Raw genomic sequence first — 15,332 nt, 5'->3', positions numbered from 1 at the left:
CTTCCTACGGTCAGATCCACGTTCAGAACACCTTGTGCGTCAGACGCTTGGCCGTTGAAATCGCTCAGTGTCACGTTGGTTTTGATCAGATCCGAGCTAGAGCGTCCCAACCGACGTAGCATGGAGTATGGCATAATGTTGACTGCCGCTCCGGTGTCCACCAGCATCTTGTTGACAGGCTGCCCATTGATATAACCTCGCAAGTACAGGGCCTTCAGATGTCTGTAGCTTCTTTCTCGTGGCTTCTCAAAGATAACTGGCCGTGGGCCGCAGTCAAGTTGTGCCACAGGTGCTTCGTCTAATCCTGGAGCACTAAACTCCGTCGGAAGGATGAACACCATGTTTGTGCCAGCCGATGTTTCATCATCGGCTTTCTTTTGTCTGGGGCGCCACTCTTTCCTTTGTGGCCGACCTTCTTCGTCCAGGGTTCGCTGAATTTTAGCGGCCAGATCAGGCCGCGCCTTTCTCAACGTGTGCAGGTATAACCTTTCGGCTTCCTCCAAACCACGTAGTCGCTGAACCCTACGCTTTTGGGAACGGCTGAGTCCATCAGGGCACCACCTTGGCCGGTGGTACTTATCTTCTTCTTCATCATCATCGTCTTCCAAATCCTCGAGATCTTCCACCCGAGAGGACTCAGCGTGCTTGTTCCGAGGCGGGAGAGGCCCTAGACGTTTGAACACGGACACGCTAGCTGCATCCTTCCTCTTCTGTCTACATTTTGGGCAGTTGCCGATTGTAGGCAATCGGCTCATTCCTGAATCCCAGCAGTGTCTGAAGAAGGGACAGTCCCAGTGCCTATCCTCGTCGTCTTGCTCTCTTGACTTTTCCTTGGCGTGGCGCTCATATCTCTCCTCGTCGCGATCATGCCGACGATGTCTCCTGGCGTCCCTAGCCAGACGATCTCTTTCATCATCGTCGTTGGGTCGTCGGCGTTGGTCATATTGACTCACATACTTGTTGAGGAGGTGATCAGAGATAGGTCGCTGATATCTCACATTCCTCACTTCTCCCTCTGTGATGTAGCGCTTGCCATCGTGACGGAGCCGATCGTGTGGAACGGCTTCCTCTGTGTCCTTGCTACAAGAGCAGCTGCCCTCGTCTCCGTCCTTACCAGAGTGGTGTCCAGGTCCTACCATGTTGATGTTGAACGAGAATCCTGGCTGGCACCCTCCAGGGTAAGTACACTCCACCATGTTAACGGCGGGGAAGGGGTGTGTGTCGACTTTCATGGCGTACTGGCTGAAAATTAGACGCCCTTGTTCTATCGCCATTTGGACCTGCTGCCGCCACACCCTGTAGTCGTTGGTGGCATGGGTGAACGTGTTATGCCACTTGCAGTATGGCTTTCCGTTCAGCTCTTGCGCCGTGGGGATCTTGTGGCCTTCGGGTACCTTTAGCTGCTTCTCCTTAAGTAAGATTTCGAAAATCTGCTCAGCTTTGGTAACGTCGAAGTCAAACCCTCTTGGAGGACCTTGTGGCTTAACCCACTTGCAGGACACGGGGCTTGCCCCCCGAGTCCATTCAGCCACTGCTACCTCTTGATCTCCCGCAGAGCCTTCGTCTTCACCTGCCTCAACCAGGACCACCGCACGCTTGAATTTATCCTGGTATACATCTGGGTGGCGCTGTTCATATACTGACAGCTTCTGCACCATGTGCGCCAGTGAAGGGTAGTCTGCTTGGGAGGCCACGTCCTTGATCGGTGATGCGAGACCCACCACCGCCAACTCGACTGCTTCTTTTTCAGTGACACGAGCCGAATAGCATCGGTTCCTAACGGTCCTGAAGCGCTGGACGTATTCTGACACTGTTTCTCCGCGCTTCTGTCGTACTTGTGCTAAATCGGCAATGCCAGCCTCGGAAGCCTCTGAGTGATACTGCATGTGGAACTGCTCTTCCAACTGCTTCCAAGTCCGGACTGAGTCTAGTGGCAGCGATGTGTACCACCCGAAAGCCGATCCTGTGAGGGACTGTGCGAAGAACCTCACACGCAGCTCATCTGATGCTGAGATCGTGCCCAACTGTGCCAAATATCAGCTCACATGCTCGATGGAGCTGGAACCATCTGATCCATTAAACTTGGAGAAATCAGGGAGCCGATATTTGGGTGGTAGCGGGATCAACTCGTACTCGTTGGGGTACGGCTTGGAATAGCCGATTGTCCTCCTTTTCGGCACCATGCGGAACTGGTCTCTCAGGATTGTACTGATCTGATCCGCGGTCTTTGGCTGCAGAGTCGAACTCGAAGATTCGTCGGAGTGGCATACTTAGCCAGCCATGCTTGCTTTTCCAGCTACGAGCCAACTGCAGGAGCTGAGCTCGGAGGTTTGTCGGAGTGGCATACTTAGCTAGCCACGTACGCTTCTCAAGATCTGTTCCCGAAGTTCCTCCCGCTGTTCCAAGTCCCTGTGTTGCGATGCTGGTTTGTGAGTGCCCGATTCGCAATCTGGTACGTATGTGCACGTGTATCCGTGAGGGATCTCCTTAGGCGCCTCATGCAAGAACTGGTAGTCACTAGGGTCACCACCGATCTTGTAGACGACGTATGCCGGTGAATTCGGCACTTCTGGTGCTGCCAACGCGAATGGCAGTGGTGGACGGGACTGGAGTGGCATCTCTCCTTGGTAAGTCCCTCGAGCTGGTCCTGACGGAGAGTACTGATGCCTCATGATTTCCTGGATCACCCAAAGAGCGACACGCTCCAAAGTGTTCACCAGGCTCTCAGAATGGCGGTGCAGCGAGTGAGCTACCATGAAGTTAATCTCATGACGCAGGGACCTGGTGCGTTATTCTGACGGGGCGGACAGGTCCACTCCATCGAGCGCGCCTTCAGGTGAGAACCCTTTCCACCTGATGCCATGTGAGCGGGTTCTGTGAAAAGAGCCGATGAGGTCGGCTTCGAGGATTGCTTTGACCTCGTCATACTTCTTCTTGAGCTCCTCGGTCAGATCCTCGTACGTGACTGGGGTGCCTTCCGCCATCTCAGATGTAGATGGCGATGCAGTTGATGTCGAAGACGGTCCCACCGGGCGTGCCAGAATGTGTTGCGGTCAGAAACCCACCGGCGAGCAGCGACGGGCAACACAGTAGAGCCGGGAGGCTCCCAGGACTGCGGCTGGCCCTGGTCCCTCCGAGCGACGGCCCGCAAAGACTCGGCAAGCACGTCCGATGCTGGTGCAAGGGCGTGCCACCTGACCTATACCTGGTCAGGAAGGTGATGGATGTGCCTCGCTTAGTTTCCTGCATGGCATACACGTAAACATTAAATACGAGCCTCGATCGGCTCTCAGGTTGTCCTGTGAATCAGCTCAAAGAGCCGATCCACCCATGATCCGTACGAGGTGTACGAATATATGGTGGTCCTGCTTGATCAATATAAAGCTAAAACGACCTACTACGATTTAGGGTTTTCACCACATAATCGGAACATCCTACTCGTGATTGAGCCTGGCGGCCACGCACGGTGATTGTAAACCGACCCTAGACAAGGCCTAAAAACCAACATGAAGTTGATCCCCGGAACATCCTGTCTAGGGCTAGCAAACTACACCCTACGCGCCACTGGATCCTTCAACCCGTTTGTAAGGCCTAACTATGCAGATATTAAACTAATCCTTTAAGAACAAGGAGCAACCATAACGGATCGGATCTACTAAATAATGATCAAGCGGGGTGCCGCCCTTACACCTAAGATAGGTGTAAGGGCGGCTAGACGTCTAAGGGTTGCACGACGACAGCATATGATACGATGAACAATGCTAACCCTAACACATCTAAGATAACTACGTTGCTCGCCATCAACAAGGCTTCAGCACGAGCAACGCATGAACAGCGAATAAACACGTACTGCCTAGATCGCAAGATGCGATCTAGGCAGCATGATGCTTACCCGGAAGAAACCCTCGAGACAAGGGAGTTGGCGATGCGCCTAGATTGGTTTGTGGTGAACGTGATTGTTGTTTATTTCATAAACCCTAGATACATATTTATAGTCCGTAGACTTTCTAACGTGGGAATAATCCCAACCGGGCACGAGCCAAACTCAATCTAATCGACACGTATCCTACTATATTACAGATCCACGGGCAAACTAGCCCAAACTTTGCATATAAGGCCGATTCATGTATTCCTTCCATGTATATTCTTCAAGCCCATCTCCAATCGCGGCCCACCTCTGATCCGGTCAAATTCTGGTGATAACAATCTCACAATACTCATCATATCATGTATGTGCATTGTTATGCCCTCTCTATTTGTCAATTGCCTGACTGTAATTTGTTCACCCAACATGCTATTTATCTTATGGGAGAGACACCTCTAGTGAACTGTGGATCCCGGTCCTATTCTTTACATCGCATACAATCTACTGCAATACTTGTTCTACTGTTTTCTGCAAACAATCATCTTCCACACAATACGGTTAATCCTTTGTTACAGCAAGCCGGTGAGATTGACAACCTCACTGTTTCGTTGGGGCGAAGTACTTTGGTTGTGTTGTGCAGGTTCCACGTTGGCGCCGGAATCCCTGGTGTTGCGTCGCACTACATCCCGCCGCCATCAACCTTCAACGTGCTTCTTGGCTCCTCCCGGTTCGATAAACCTTGGTTTCTTTCTGAGGGAAAACTTGCTGCTGTGCGCATCATACCTTCCTCTTGGGGTTCCCAACGAACGTGTGAGTTACACGCCATCACATAGCCTCACTCTCACCCGCCACGTCAGCTTTTTTCCTCACTCTCACCCCACTCTCACCCCACTCTCACCCCACGGTGCCAGTGCACGGGCTATAGTGTCAGCTCTCACTTCTCTCTCCTCCACATCAGCTTTTCTCTCTCCTCGACATCAGCATTTCTTTTTCAGATTACAACATTAAAAATAATGCAAGGAAATTATTTTATTGAACTAAAATTGTTACCGATTACATCATAAAAAAATTACATAAAAATTTGAAAAGATTACATAAAAATTTGAAAAAATTACATAATCTAGGCATTAGCCCACACATGCTCAATCAAATCATGCTGGAGCTGTATATACATCGGTGAGTCCCTCATTTTGTTGTCCATCTGAATCCTGGCTGCTAGGCTTGGTGGTGCATGGTTGTGTATTGCAGGGCCGACATTGGACTCAACTGTCTCATAGATGTTCTCCAAATTTGTACCACGCTCATCGTCGATGATCATGTTGTGCAGAATGACACATGCACGCATGATCAACCCAAGAGTACGCTTCGAGTAGGAGCGTCCCGGAACTGCTAGAATGTTGAACCTAGCCTTCAATACTCCAAAGGCACACTCGACATCTTTGCGCCAAGCTGATTGAGCAGCAGTGAACACTCGCTGCTTTTCACTTTGTGGAAGAGTAACACCTTTCATGAACACCGGCCAGGAGGGGTAGATGCCGTCAGCAAGGTAGTAACCATAGTTGTACTCGTGTCCATTCACCGTGAAGTTCACTACGGGTTCTTCTCCCTGATACGTCTCAAACGTATCTATAATTTCTTATGTTCCATGCTTGTTTTATGACAATACCTACATGTTTTGTTCACACTTTATATCGTTTTGATGCGTTTTCCGGAACTAACCTATTAACGAGATGCCGAAGTGCCAGTTCCTATTTTCTGCTGTTTTTGGTTTCAGAAATCCTAGTAAGGAAATATTCTCGGAATTGGACGAAATCAACGCCCAGCATCTTAGAATTCCACGAAGCTTCCAGAACACCCGAGAGCCACCAGAGGGGAGCCCTGGGGGGCCCACACATGGGGCTGGCGCGGCCAGGGCTGGGCCCGCGCCACCCTATTGTGTGGTGGCCCCAGACCCCCTCCGACTCCGCCTCTTCGCCTATTTAAAGCTCCTGACCTAAATCTTCGATACGAAAAAGCCACGGTACGAGAAACCTTCCAGAGCCGCCGCCATCGCGAAGCCAAGATCTGGGGGACAGGAGTCTTTGTTCCGGCACGCCGCCGGGATGGGGAAGTGCCCCCGGAAGGCATCTCCATCAACACCACCGCCATCTTCATCAACGCTGCTGTCTCCCATGAGGAGGGAGTAGTTCTCCATCGAGGCTAAGGGCTGTACCGGTAGCTATGTGGTTAATCTCTCTCCCATGTACTTCAATACAATGATCTCATGAGCTGCCTTACATGATTGAGATTCATATGATGAGCTTTGTAATCTAGATGTCGTTATGCTATTTAAGTGGATTTTACTTATGTGATCTCCGGAGACTCCTTGTCCCCCGTGTGTAAAGGTGACAGTGTGTGCACCGTGTGGGTCTCTTAGGCTATATTTCACAGAATACTTATTCACTGAGTTATGATTTGAGTTGGATGTCTCTATGAAATTGTGGTGTGTTAGTACCTCCTATGAATGCTCAAAGTGACAGCGTGGGGTGTTCATTAGTACTTGGGAATACATCTTTAAGGTTTGCCTACATGATGAATTAGAGTTCGTTATCTTGCCAGAGAATAATTCGGAATAGCATAGTGAAGTGCTTATTTATATTCCATTATGATTGCAATGTTGAGAGTGTCCACTAGTGAAAGTATGATCCCTAGGTCTTGTTTCCAAATACTGCAATCATCGCTTGTTTACTGTTTTACTGCATCTTTACTTCCTGCAATATTACTACCATCAACTGCACGCCAGCAAGCACTTTTCTGGCGCCGTTACTACCACTCATATACATCCATACTACTTGTATTTCACTATCTCTTCGCCGAACTAGTGCACCTATACATCTGACAAGTGTATTAGGTGTGTTGGGGACACAAGAGACTTCTTGTATCGTGATTGCAGGGTTGCTTGAGAGGGATATCTTTGACCTCTTCCTCCCTGAGTTCGATAAACCTTGGGTGATCCACTTAAGGGAAACTTGCTGCTGTTCTACAAACCTCTGCTCTTGGAGGCCCAACACTGTCTACAGGAATAGAAGCGTGCGTAGACATCAAGCACTTTTCTGGCGCCGTTGCCGGGGAGGAAAGGTAAAAGACACTCATACTCCGGTCCCAGGTAACTAAGTACTTTTCTGTTGCCGTTGTGTGTGTGCTCGAAGCTATTTCCTTTAGATCCTGCAATTGCATCTTTTTGTTTCTTGTTAAACACTAGTAAGGCATAATGGAAAACATCTGTGAGCTTTTTAAACTATTTCCTGAGTCAAGACATGAATGGTTTAATGCGAAAATTAAAAAACCTATGGAATCTTATTTGCATGCTAGTAGTAATATTAGTATGAACGCTTTGAACACCATTGTTGATAATAATATAGAAAATTCTAAGCTTGGGGAGGTCGGTTTTGATGAAAATGATCTCTTTAGCCCTCCGGGTATTGAGGAGAAAGTTTATGTTGATTATGATATGCCTCCCATATATGATGATTATAATGATAGTGGTCTTTTGGTGCCGCCTACTATGGAGAGTAAATTTTATGATGATTATACTATGCCTCCTACACTTGAATAATAATGATAGCTACTTTGTTGAATTTGCTCCCACTACAACCAATAAAATTGATTATGCTTATGTGGAGAGTAATGATACTTATATGCATGTGAATAAGAATGCTTTATGTGATACTTATATTGTTGAGTTTGTTCATGATGCCTCTGAAAGTTATTATGAGAGAGGAAAATATGGTTGTAGAATTTTTCATGTTACTAAAACACCTCTCTATATGCTGAAATTTTTGAAGTTACACTGGTTTTATCTTCCTATGCTTGTTACTTTGCTCTTCATGAACTTGTTTATTTACAAGATTCCTATGCATAGGAAGTGGGTTAGACTTAAAATTGTTTCTTATTTGCTTCTTGATGCTCTCTTTTACTTCAACTCTCATCCTTACGAGTGCATCATTAAAACTGCTGAGCCCATCTTAATGGCTATAAAGAAAGCACTTCTTGGGAGATAACCCATGTTTTTATTTTGCTACAGTACTTTTGTTTTATATTTGAGTCTTGGAAGTTGTTACTACTGTAGCAACCTCTCCTTATCTTTATTTTATTGCATTGTTGTGCCAAGTAAAGTCTTTGATAGTAGGGTTGATACTAGATTTGGATTACTGCGCAGAAACAGATTTCTTGCTGTCACGAATTTGGGCAGGGTTCTCTGTAGGTAACTCAGAAAAATCTGCCAATTTACGTGCGTGATCCTCAGATATGTACGCAACTTTCATTCAATTTGAGAATTTTCATCTGAGCAAGTCCAGTGCCTCTAAAAAATTCGTCTTTACGGACTGTTCTGTTTTGACAGATTCTGCCTTTTATTTCGTATTGCCTCTTTTGCTGTGTTGGATGGATTTCTTTGTTCCATTGACTTCCAGTAGCTTTGGGCAATGTCCAGAAGTGTTAAGAATGATTGTGTCACCTCTGAACATGTAAAATTTTGATTATGCACTAACCCTCTAATGAGTTTGTTTCGAGTTTGGTGTGGAGGAAGTTTTCAAGGGTCAAGAGAGGAGGATGATATACTATGATCAAGAAGAGTGAAGAGTCTAAGCTTGGGGATGCCCCCGTGGTTCATCCCTGCATATTTCAAGAAGACTCAAGCGTCTAAGCTTGGGGATGCCCAAGGCATCCCCCTCTTCATCAACAATTTATCAGGTTTCTTCTCTTGAAACTATATTTTTATTCGGTCACATCTTATGTACTTTACTTAGAGCGTCTGTTTGTTTTTGTTTTGTTTGAATAAATTCATGCTTGTGTGGGAGAGAGACACGCTCCGCTTGTTCATATGAACACATGTGTTCTTAGCTTTATTCTTAATGTTCATGGCGAAGGTTGAACTACTTCGTTCATTGTTATATGGTTGGAAACAGAAAATGCTTCATGTGGTAATTGGTATAATGTCTTGAATAATTTGATACTTGGCAATTGTTGTGCTCATATAGATCATGTTTAAGCTCTTGCATCATGAACTTTGCACCCATTAATGAAGAACTACATAGAGCTTGTTAAAATTTGGTTTGCATGATTGGTCTCTAGAGTCTAGATATTTTCTGGTTAAGGTGTTTGAACAACAAGGAAGACGATGTAAAGTCTTATAATGCTCACAATATGTTCATATGTGAGTCTTGCTGCACCTTTTTATACTTGAGTTTGCTTCAAACAACCTTGCTAGCCTAGCCTTGTATTGAGAGGAATTCTTCTCGTGCATCCAAATCCTTGAGCCAAAAACTATGCCATTTGTGTCCACCATACCTACCTACCACATGGTATTTCTCTGCCATTCCAAAGTACATTACTTGAGTGCTACCTTTAAAATTCTATTCTTTGTCTCCGCAATATATAGCTCATGGGAAAATAGCCTTTAAAACTATTGTGGTGAAGAATATGTACTTATGTATCTTATTTCTTAATAAGTTGCTTGTTGAGCGGTAACCATGTTTCTGGGGACGCCATCAACTTTTACCTTTGTTGAATATCATGTAAGTTGCTATGCATGTTCGTCTTGTCTGAAGTAAGGGTGATTTTCATGATCAAATGGTTTGAGTATGCATATTGTTAGAGAAGAACATTGGGCCGCTAACTAAAGCCATGAATCATGGTGGAAGTTTCAGTTTGGACACAAAACCTCAATCTCTTATGAGAATATTATCTGTTGTTGAATTCTTATGCATTAAAGAGGAGTCCATTATCTGTTGTCTATGTTGTCCCGGTATGGATGTCTAAGTTGAGAATAATCAAAAGCGAGAAATCCAATGCGAACTTTCTCCTTAGACCTTTGTACAGGTGGCATAGAGGTACCCCTTTGTGACACTTGGTTGAAACATATGTTATGCAATGATAATCCGTGTTAATCCAACCTAATTAGGACAAGGTGCGGGCACTATTAGTATACTATGCATGAGGCTTGCAACTCATAGGATATCTTATACATAACACATATGCTTTATTACTACCGTTGACAAAATTGTTTCTTGTTTTCAAAATGAAAAGCTCTAGCACAAAAATAGTAATCCATGCTTCCCTCTGCGAAGGGCCATTCTTTTACTTTATGTTGAGTCAGTTTACCTACTTCCTTCCATCTTAGAAGCAAACACTTGTGTAAACTGTGTGCATTGATTCTTACATGTTTACTTATTGCACTTGTTATATTACTTTATGTTGACAACTATCCATGAGATATACCTGTTACAAGTTGAAAGCAATTGCTGAAACTTAATCATCCTTTGTGTTGCTTAAATGCCTTCTACTTTGAATCTATTGCTTTATGAGTTAACTCTTATGCAAGTCTTATTGATGCTTGTCTTGAAAGTACTATTCATGAAAAGTCTTTGCTATATGATTCATTTGTTTACTCATTATCTTTACCATTGCTTTGAATCGCTGCATTCATCTCATATGCTTTACAATAATGTTGATCAAGATTATGTTGGTAGCATGTCACTTAAGAAATTATCATTGTTATCGTTTACCTACTCGAGGGCGAGTAGGAACTAAGCTTGGGGATGCTTGATACGTCTCAAACGTATCTATAATTTATTATGTTCCATGCCTGTTTTATGACAATACCTACATGTTTTGTTCACACTTTATATCGTTTTGATGCGTTTTCCGGAACTAACCTATTAACGAGATGCCGAAGTGCCAGTTCCTGTTTTCTGCTGTTTTTGGTTTCAGAAATCCTAGTAAGGAAATATTCTCGGAATTGGACGAAATCAACGCCCAGCATCTTAGAATTCCACGAAGCTTCCAGAACACCCGAGAGCCACCAGAGGGGAGCCCTGGGGGCCCGCACATGGGGCTGGCGCGGCCAGGGCTGGGCCCGTGCCACCCTGTTGTGTGGTGGCCCCAGACCCCCTCCGACTCCGCCTCTTCGCCTATTTAAAGCTCCCTGACCTAAATCTTCGATACAAAAAAGCCACGGTACGAGAGACCTTCCAGAGCCGCCGCCATCGCGAAGCTAAGATCTGGGGGACAGGAGTCTCTGTTCCGGCACGCCGCCGGGACGGGGAAGTGCCCCCGGAAGGCATCTCCATCAACACGACCGCCATCTTCATCAACGCTGCTGTCTCCCATGAGGAGGGAGTAGTTCTCCATCGAGGCTAAGGGCTGTACCGGTAGCTATGTGGTTAATCTCTCTCCCATGTACTTCAATACAATGATCTCATGAGCTGCCTTACATGATTGAGATTCATATGATGAGCTTTGTAATTTAGATGTCGTTATGCTATTTAAGTGGATTTTACTTATGTGATCTCCGGAGACTCCTTGTCCCCCGTGTGTAAAGGTGACAGTGTGTGCACCGTGTGGGTCTCTTAGGCTATATTTCACAGAATACTTATTCACTGAGTTATGATTTGAGTTGGATGTCTCTATGAAATTGTGGTGTGTTAGTACCTCCTATGAATGCTCAAAGTGACAGCATGGGGTGTTCATTAGTACTTGGGAATACATCTTTAAGGTTTGCCTACATGATGAATTAGAGTTCGTTATCTTGGCAGAGAATAATTCAGAATAGCATAGTGAAGTGTTTATTTATATTCCATTATGATTGCAATGTTGAGAGTATCCACTAGTGAAAGTATGATCCCTAGGCCTTGTTTCCAAATACTGCAATCATCGCTTGTTGACTGTTTTACTGCATCTTTACTTCCTGCAATATTACTACCATCAACTACACGCCAGCAAGCACTTTTCTGGCGCCGTTACTACCACTCATATACATCCATACTACTTGTATTTCACTATCTCTTCGCCGAACTAGTGCACCTATACATCTGACAAGTGTATTAGGTGTGTTGGGGACACAAGAGACTTCTTGTATCGTGATTGCAGGGTTGCTTGAGAGGGATATCTTTGACCTCTTCCTCCCTGAGTTCGATAAACCTTGGGTGATCTACTTAAGGGAAACTTGCTGCTGTTCTACAAACCTCTGCTCTTGGAGGCCCAACACTGTCTACAGGAATAGAAGCATGCGTAGACATCACTCCCCTAAGCACATCAGTGAACAACGGCGACTGGTTGAGTACATTGATGTCGTTGTTGGACCCGGCCACTCCAAAAAAGGCATGCCAGATCCAACGGTCATACGACGCAACGGCTTCTAAGATTATGGTAGGGTGCTTGATGTCTCCCCTTGTGAATTGACCAGCATGAGCCACTGGGCAGTTCCTCCACTGCCAATGCATGCAATCGATGCTCCCTAACATGCCCGGAAAGCCACGCTCCTCGGCTTTCGCTAACAGACGCTGAGTATCCTCGACAGTTAGTCGATGGCAAAACATCTCCCCGTAACAGTCAATGATGCCTTCACATAATATATCTAGACAATCTGATGAAGTTTGTCTAGCTAACTTAAGCCACTCATCTATTGTATCTGCAGCGGCTCCATAAGCTAACAGACGCAAAGCCGCAGTACACTTTTGCAGGGGAGAAAAACCAGCACGGTTGAGAGCATCATTTCTTTGGGTGAAATACGGAGAGTATTCACCCAATCTATCCACAATGCGCAGAAAGAGGGATCGTCTCATCCGGTACCTTCGCCGAAAGTAGCTCGGAGGGTAATTGCAGTCGTCGGCGAAGTAGTCCTCGAACAGCCGATCGTGGGCACCCAGACGATCACGTCTGATGAACTCTCGGCGGCGTCACGACCGTCTTGGCTCCGGCTCCTCGTTGAGCATCTCCTCCTCATACTCCGCCTGGAATGCAGCGATCATATCACCCTCCATTCCGTCGCTCGAACTACTGCTAGACGAAGACATGGCGTTGAGAGGAGTGGAAATGGAGAGTGGAGGAGATGAAGTGAGGTGTGGAATGAGTGAAACCATATGGGGGTATTTATAGGGGGTTTTTGAACCAGCAACGGCTACCCCAACGGCTAGCTGAGGTGGACCAATCAGATCGCGCCACATCAGCCCCTCCCTCTCGCCCCGTGCTGCCAGCGCGCCACCCCGCCTATCGCCCGCCTATCGCCTCGCTCTCGCCCCCAGCGCCCGGGCGGTAGCCGGGTGGTAGCGGGCGATAGCGCCCGGCGCCAGCGCCACCGCCCCGCGCTGCCCTGTCGCCCCTCTCTCGCCTCTCTCCCGCCCCGCGCCGGGCGGTACCACCTCCGCTCACGCCTGCGTTGGCACCAGCCTTATCCGTCGAGCAACCTACGTGATGCTAGTCTGACCACTTAGTATCCACTTTGGCTCATAGGAGCATATGAACCCGTTGTGTGAATGTACATTTTGAAGTGTCAAAAAATTCTAAAATAAATTTTTGCATGTACATCTAGACATTTTATGTTCGTACATAAGTTTTTAGAAAAAAATAATATTTTATGTGTCTCCTGTAAAATAGACAAATTTTTATGCTCCAACACGACTACGTATAGTACATTTTTTTGTCTTTTTTGTACGTGCCACATAAAATGTTGTTTTTCCGCAAAAACTTGTGTACGAACATAGAATGTCATGATGTACAACAAAAAAATTATATCAGAATTTGTTTACATTTTAATAATTATTTTTAATTATTTTGTATAATGGGAGCAAATGCTCCTACGAGCCAAAACGCCTCCTCCGACTAAGCTGGAGTAACTTGTAACGGAAGGAAATGCACACGAACGCGCTTACTCAAGGGCAGAATGGCCATTTGATCAATCTCCAAGCCTCTACTAAAAGCTTTGCTCTGCAAGCTCACTCCACTCGGCACTGTCCACTCCACTCCACTCGAGACAAAGCAATGGCATCTCCCGCTCCGAGCCCGGCCACGACGCTCCTCGCGCTCGCCACCCTCGCGGTGCTCGTCTCAGCCGCCGCAGCCGCCGCGGCGTGCTCAGAGTCCGACCGGGACGCGCTGCTCTCCATCCGGGCGGCGCTGTCGGAGGCGCGCCTGGGCGTGTTCTCCACGTGGAAGGGCGACGACTGCTGCGCCAACTGGTACGGCGTGAGCTGCGACCCCACCAACGGCCGCGTCGCCGACCTGACCCTCCGCGGCGAGGCGGAGGACGCCGTGATGGCCCCCGCCGGCCGCCCTGCCTCCGGGGTCATGTCCGGCTACATCTCCGACGGCGTCTGCCGCCTCGACGCGCTCTCCTCCCTCATCCTCGCCGACTGGAAGCAGATATCCGGGCCCATCCCGCCCTGCATCGCCACCTCCCCCCTTCCCTCCGCATCCTCGAGCTCCCGGCCAACCGGCTCACCGGTGAGATCCCGCGCTCCATCGGCAGCCTCTCCCGCCTTACCGTGCTCAACCTCGCCGACAACCTCATCTCCGGCGCCATCCCCGACTCCGTCACCTCCCTCGCTTCCATCAAGCACCTCGACCTCGCCAACAACCAGCTCACCGGCCGGATCCCAGCCAGCATCGGCAACCTCGCCGCCACGCTCAGCCGCGCGCTGCTTAGTCGGAACCGGCTCTCCGGCCCCATCCCTCCGTCCGTCGGGTCCCTGAGCCGGCTCGCCGACCTCGACCTCTCCGAGAACCGTCTCACCGGCGCGATCCCGGACAGCCTGGGTTCCTCGGGCAGCGGCGTGCTCACGACGCTGCACCTCGGCGGCAACCGCATCTCCGGGCGGATCCCGACGAAGCTGCTGGCGACCAAGGGGCTCGGGATCGTGAACCTCAGCCGCAACGCCGTGGAGGGCCCCATCCCGGACGTGTTCACGGCCCAGTCCTACTTCATGTTGCTGGACCTGTCGCGGAACCGGCTTACCGGCGGCGTGCCCAAGTCGCTGGCGTCGGCGGCGTACGTGGGGCACCTCGACCTCAGCCACAATCGGCTGTGCGGCACCATCCCGGCGGGCCCGCCGTTCGACCACCTCGACGCCGAGTCCTTCGCCAGCAACAGCTGCCTCTGCGGGTCCCCGCTCGGCAAGTGCACGTGAACGGACGTGGCGAGCGCTCACCGTGGCCGTCCGATCGCGTCGACCCGAATTCGGATGATCTTTACTAGCGACCTAGCGTGTGTGTGTGTGTGTGTGATGTACCGTAACCGGGTACCAACTGCGTGGTCGTGCGTGACGAGTTGGGTATAGAAGAAGTCAAGTACGTAGATAAATATTGTACTGCCGAACGTGTGTGAGCAGAGCAAGGAAACGGCGAGGAAAAGGAGAATCCATTCTTTCCTCCTTTTCACTTTCACTTTCATATTTTCTTCTTCTTTTGCTAGTGATTTCTTACTTGGATTAAGCGTGATGTTACTTTAAGTGAAGTTTGAGCTGTACAAACAAAAAGTATATATACAAGCATTTGCACTGCCAACTCGTCAATGACAGATTCTGAGAAGTGTAAGATATATACCCGTGTTGCCTCTGACTATGTATATATGCATGCTTGCTTCCGCAGCTACAAGGATGTGAATTTTTATCAACGGATGCCCACAGCCATGAGGATGCGAATGACTATATAT

At 47.9% G+C, this 15,332-nt stretch overlaps 1 protein-coding gene and 1 pseudogene across 1 annotated transcript in view; one reads left to right on the top strand and one right to left on the bottom strand.

The window, feature by feature from the left end:
• Positions 1-12,666, bottom strand: part of LOC139833629 (protein ALP1-like) — a 45,904-nt gene extending 33,238 nt beyond the window's left edge. Inside the window, exons 1-3 of the mRNA XM_071823957.1 lie at positions 12,632-12,666; positions 11,938-12,562; positions 5,335-5,480 (exon numbers count right to left, since the gene is read on the bottom strand). Of these exons, the coding sequence (XP_071680058.1) occupies positions 5,335-5,480; positions 11,938-12,562; positions 12,632-12,666 (806 nt within the window). The remainder of the gene's footprint in view (positions 1-5,334; positions 5,481-11,937; positions 12,563-12,631) is intronic.
• Positions 12,667-13,648: 982 nt separating this feature from the next.
• On the top strand, positions 13,649-15,070 carry LOC127316860 (uncharacterized; annotated as a pseudogene).
• Positions 15,071-15,332: the final 262 nt, after the last annotated feature.

This window comes from Lolium perenne, chromosome 7 (assembly GCF_019359855.2).
Source record: "Lolium perenne isolate Kyuss_39 chromosome 7, Kyuss_2.0, whole genome shotgun sequence".
Classification (NCBI taxonomy): domain Eukaryota; kingdom Viridiplantae; phylum Streptophyta; class Magnoliopsida; order Poales; family Poaceae; genus Lolium; species Lolium perenne.
The sequence above is the reverse complement of the archived record's forward strand: the minus strand, read 5'-3'. Positions and strand labels throughout refer to the sequence as shown.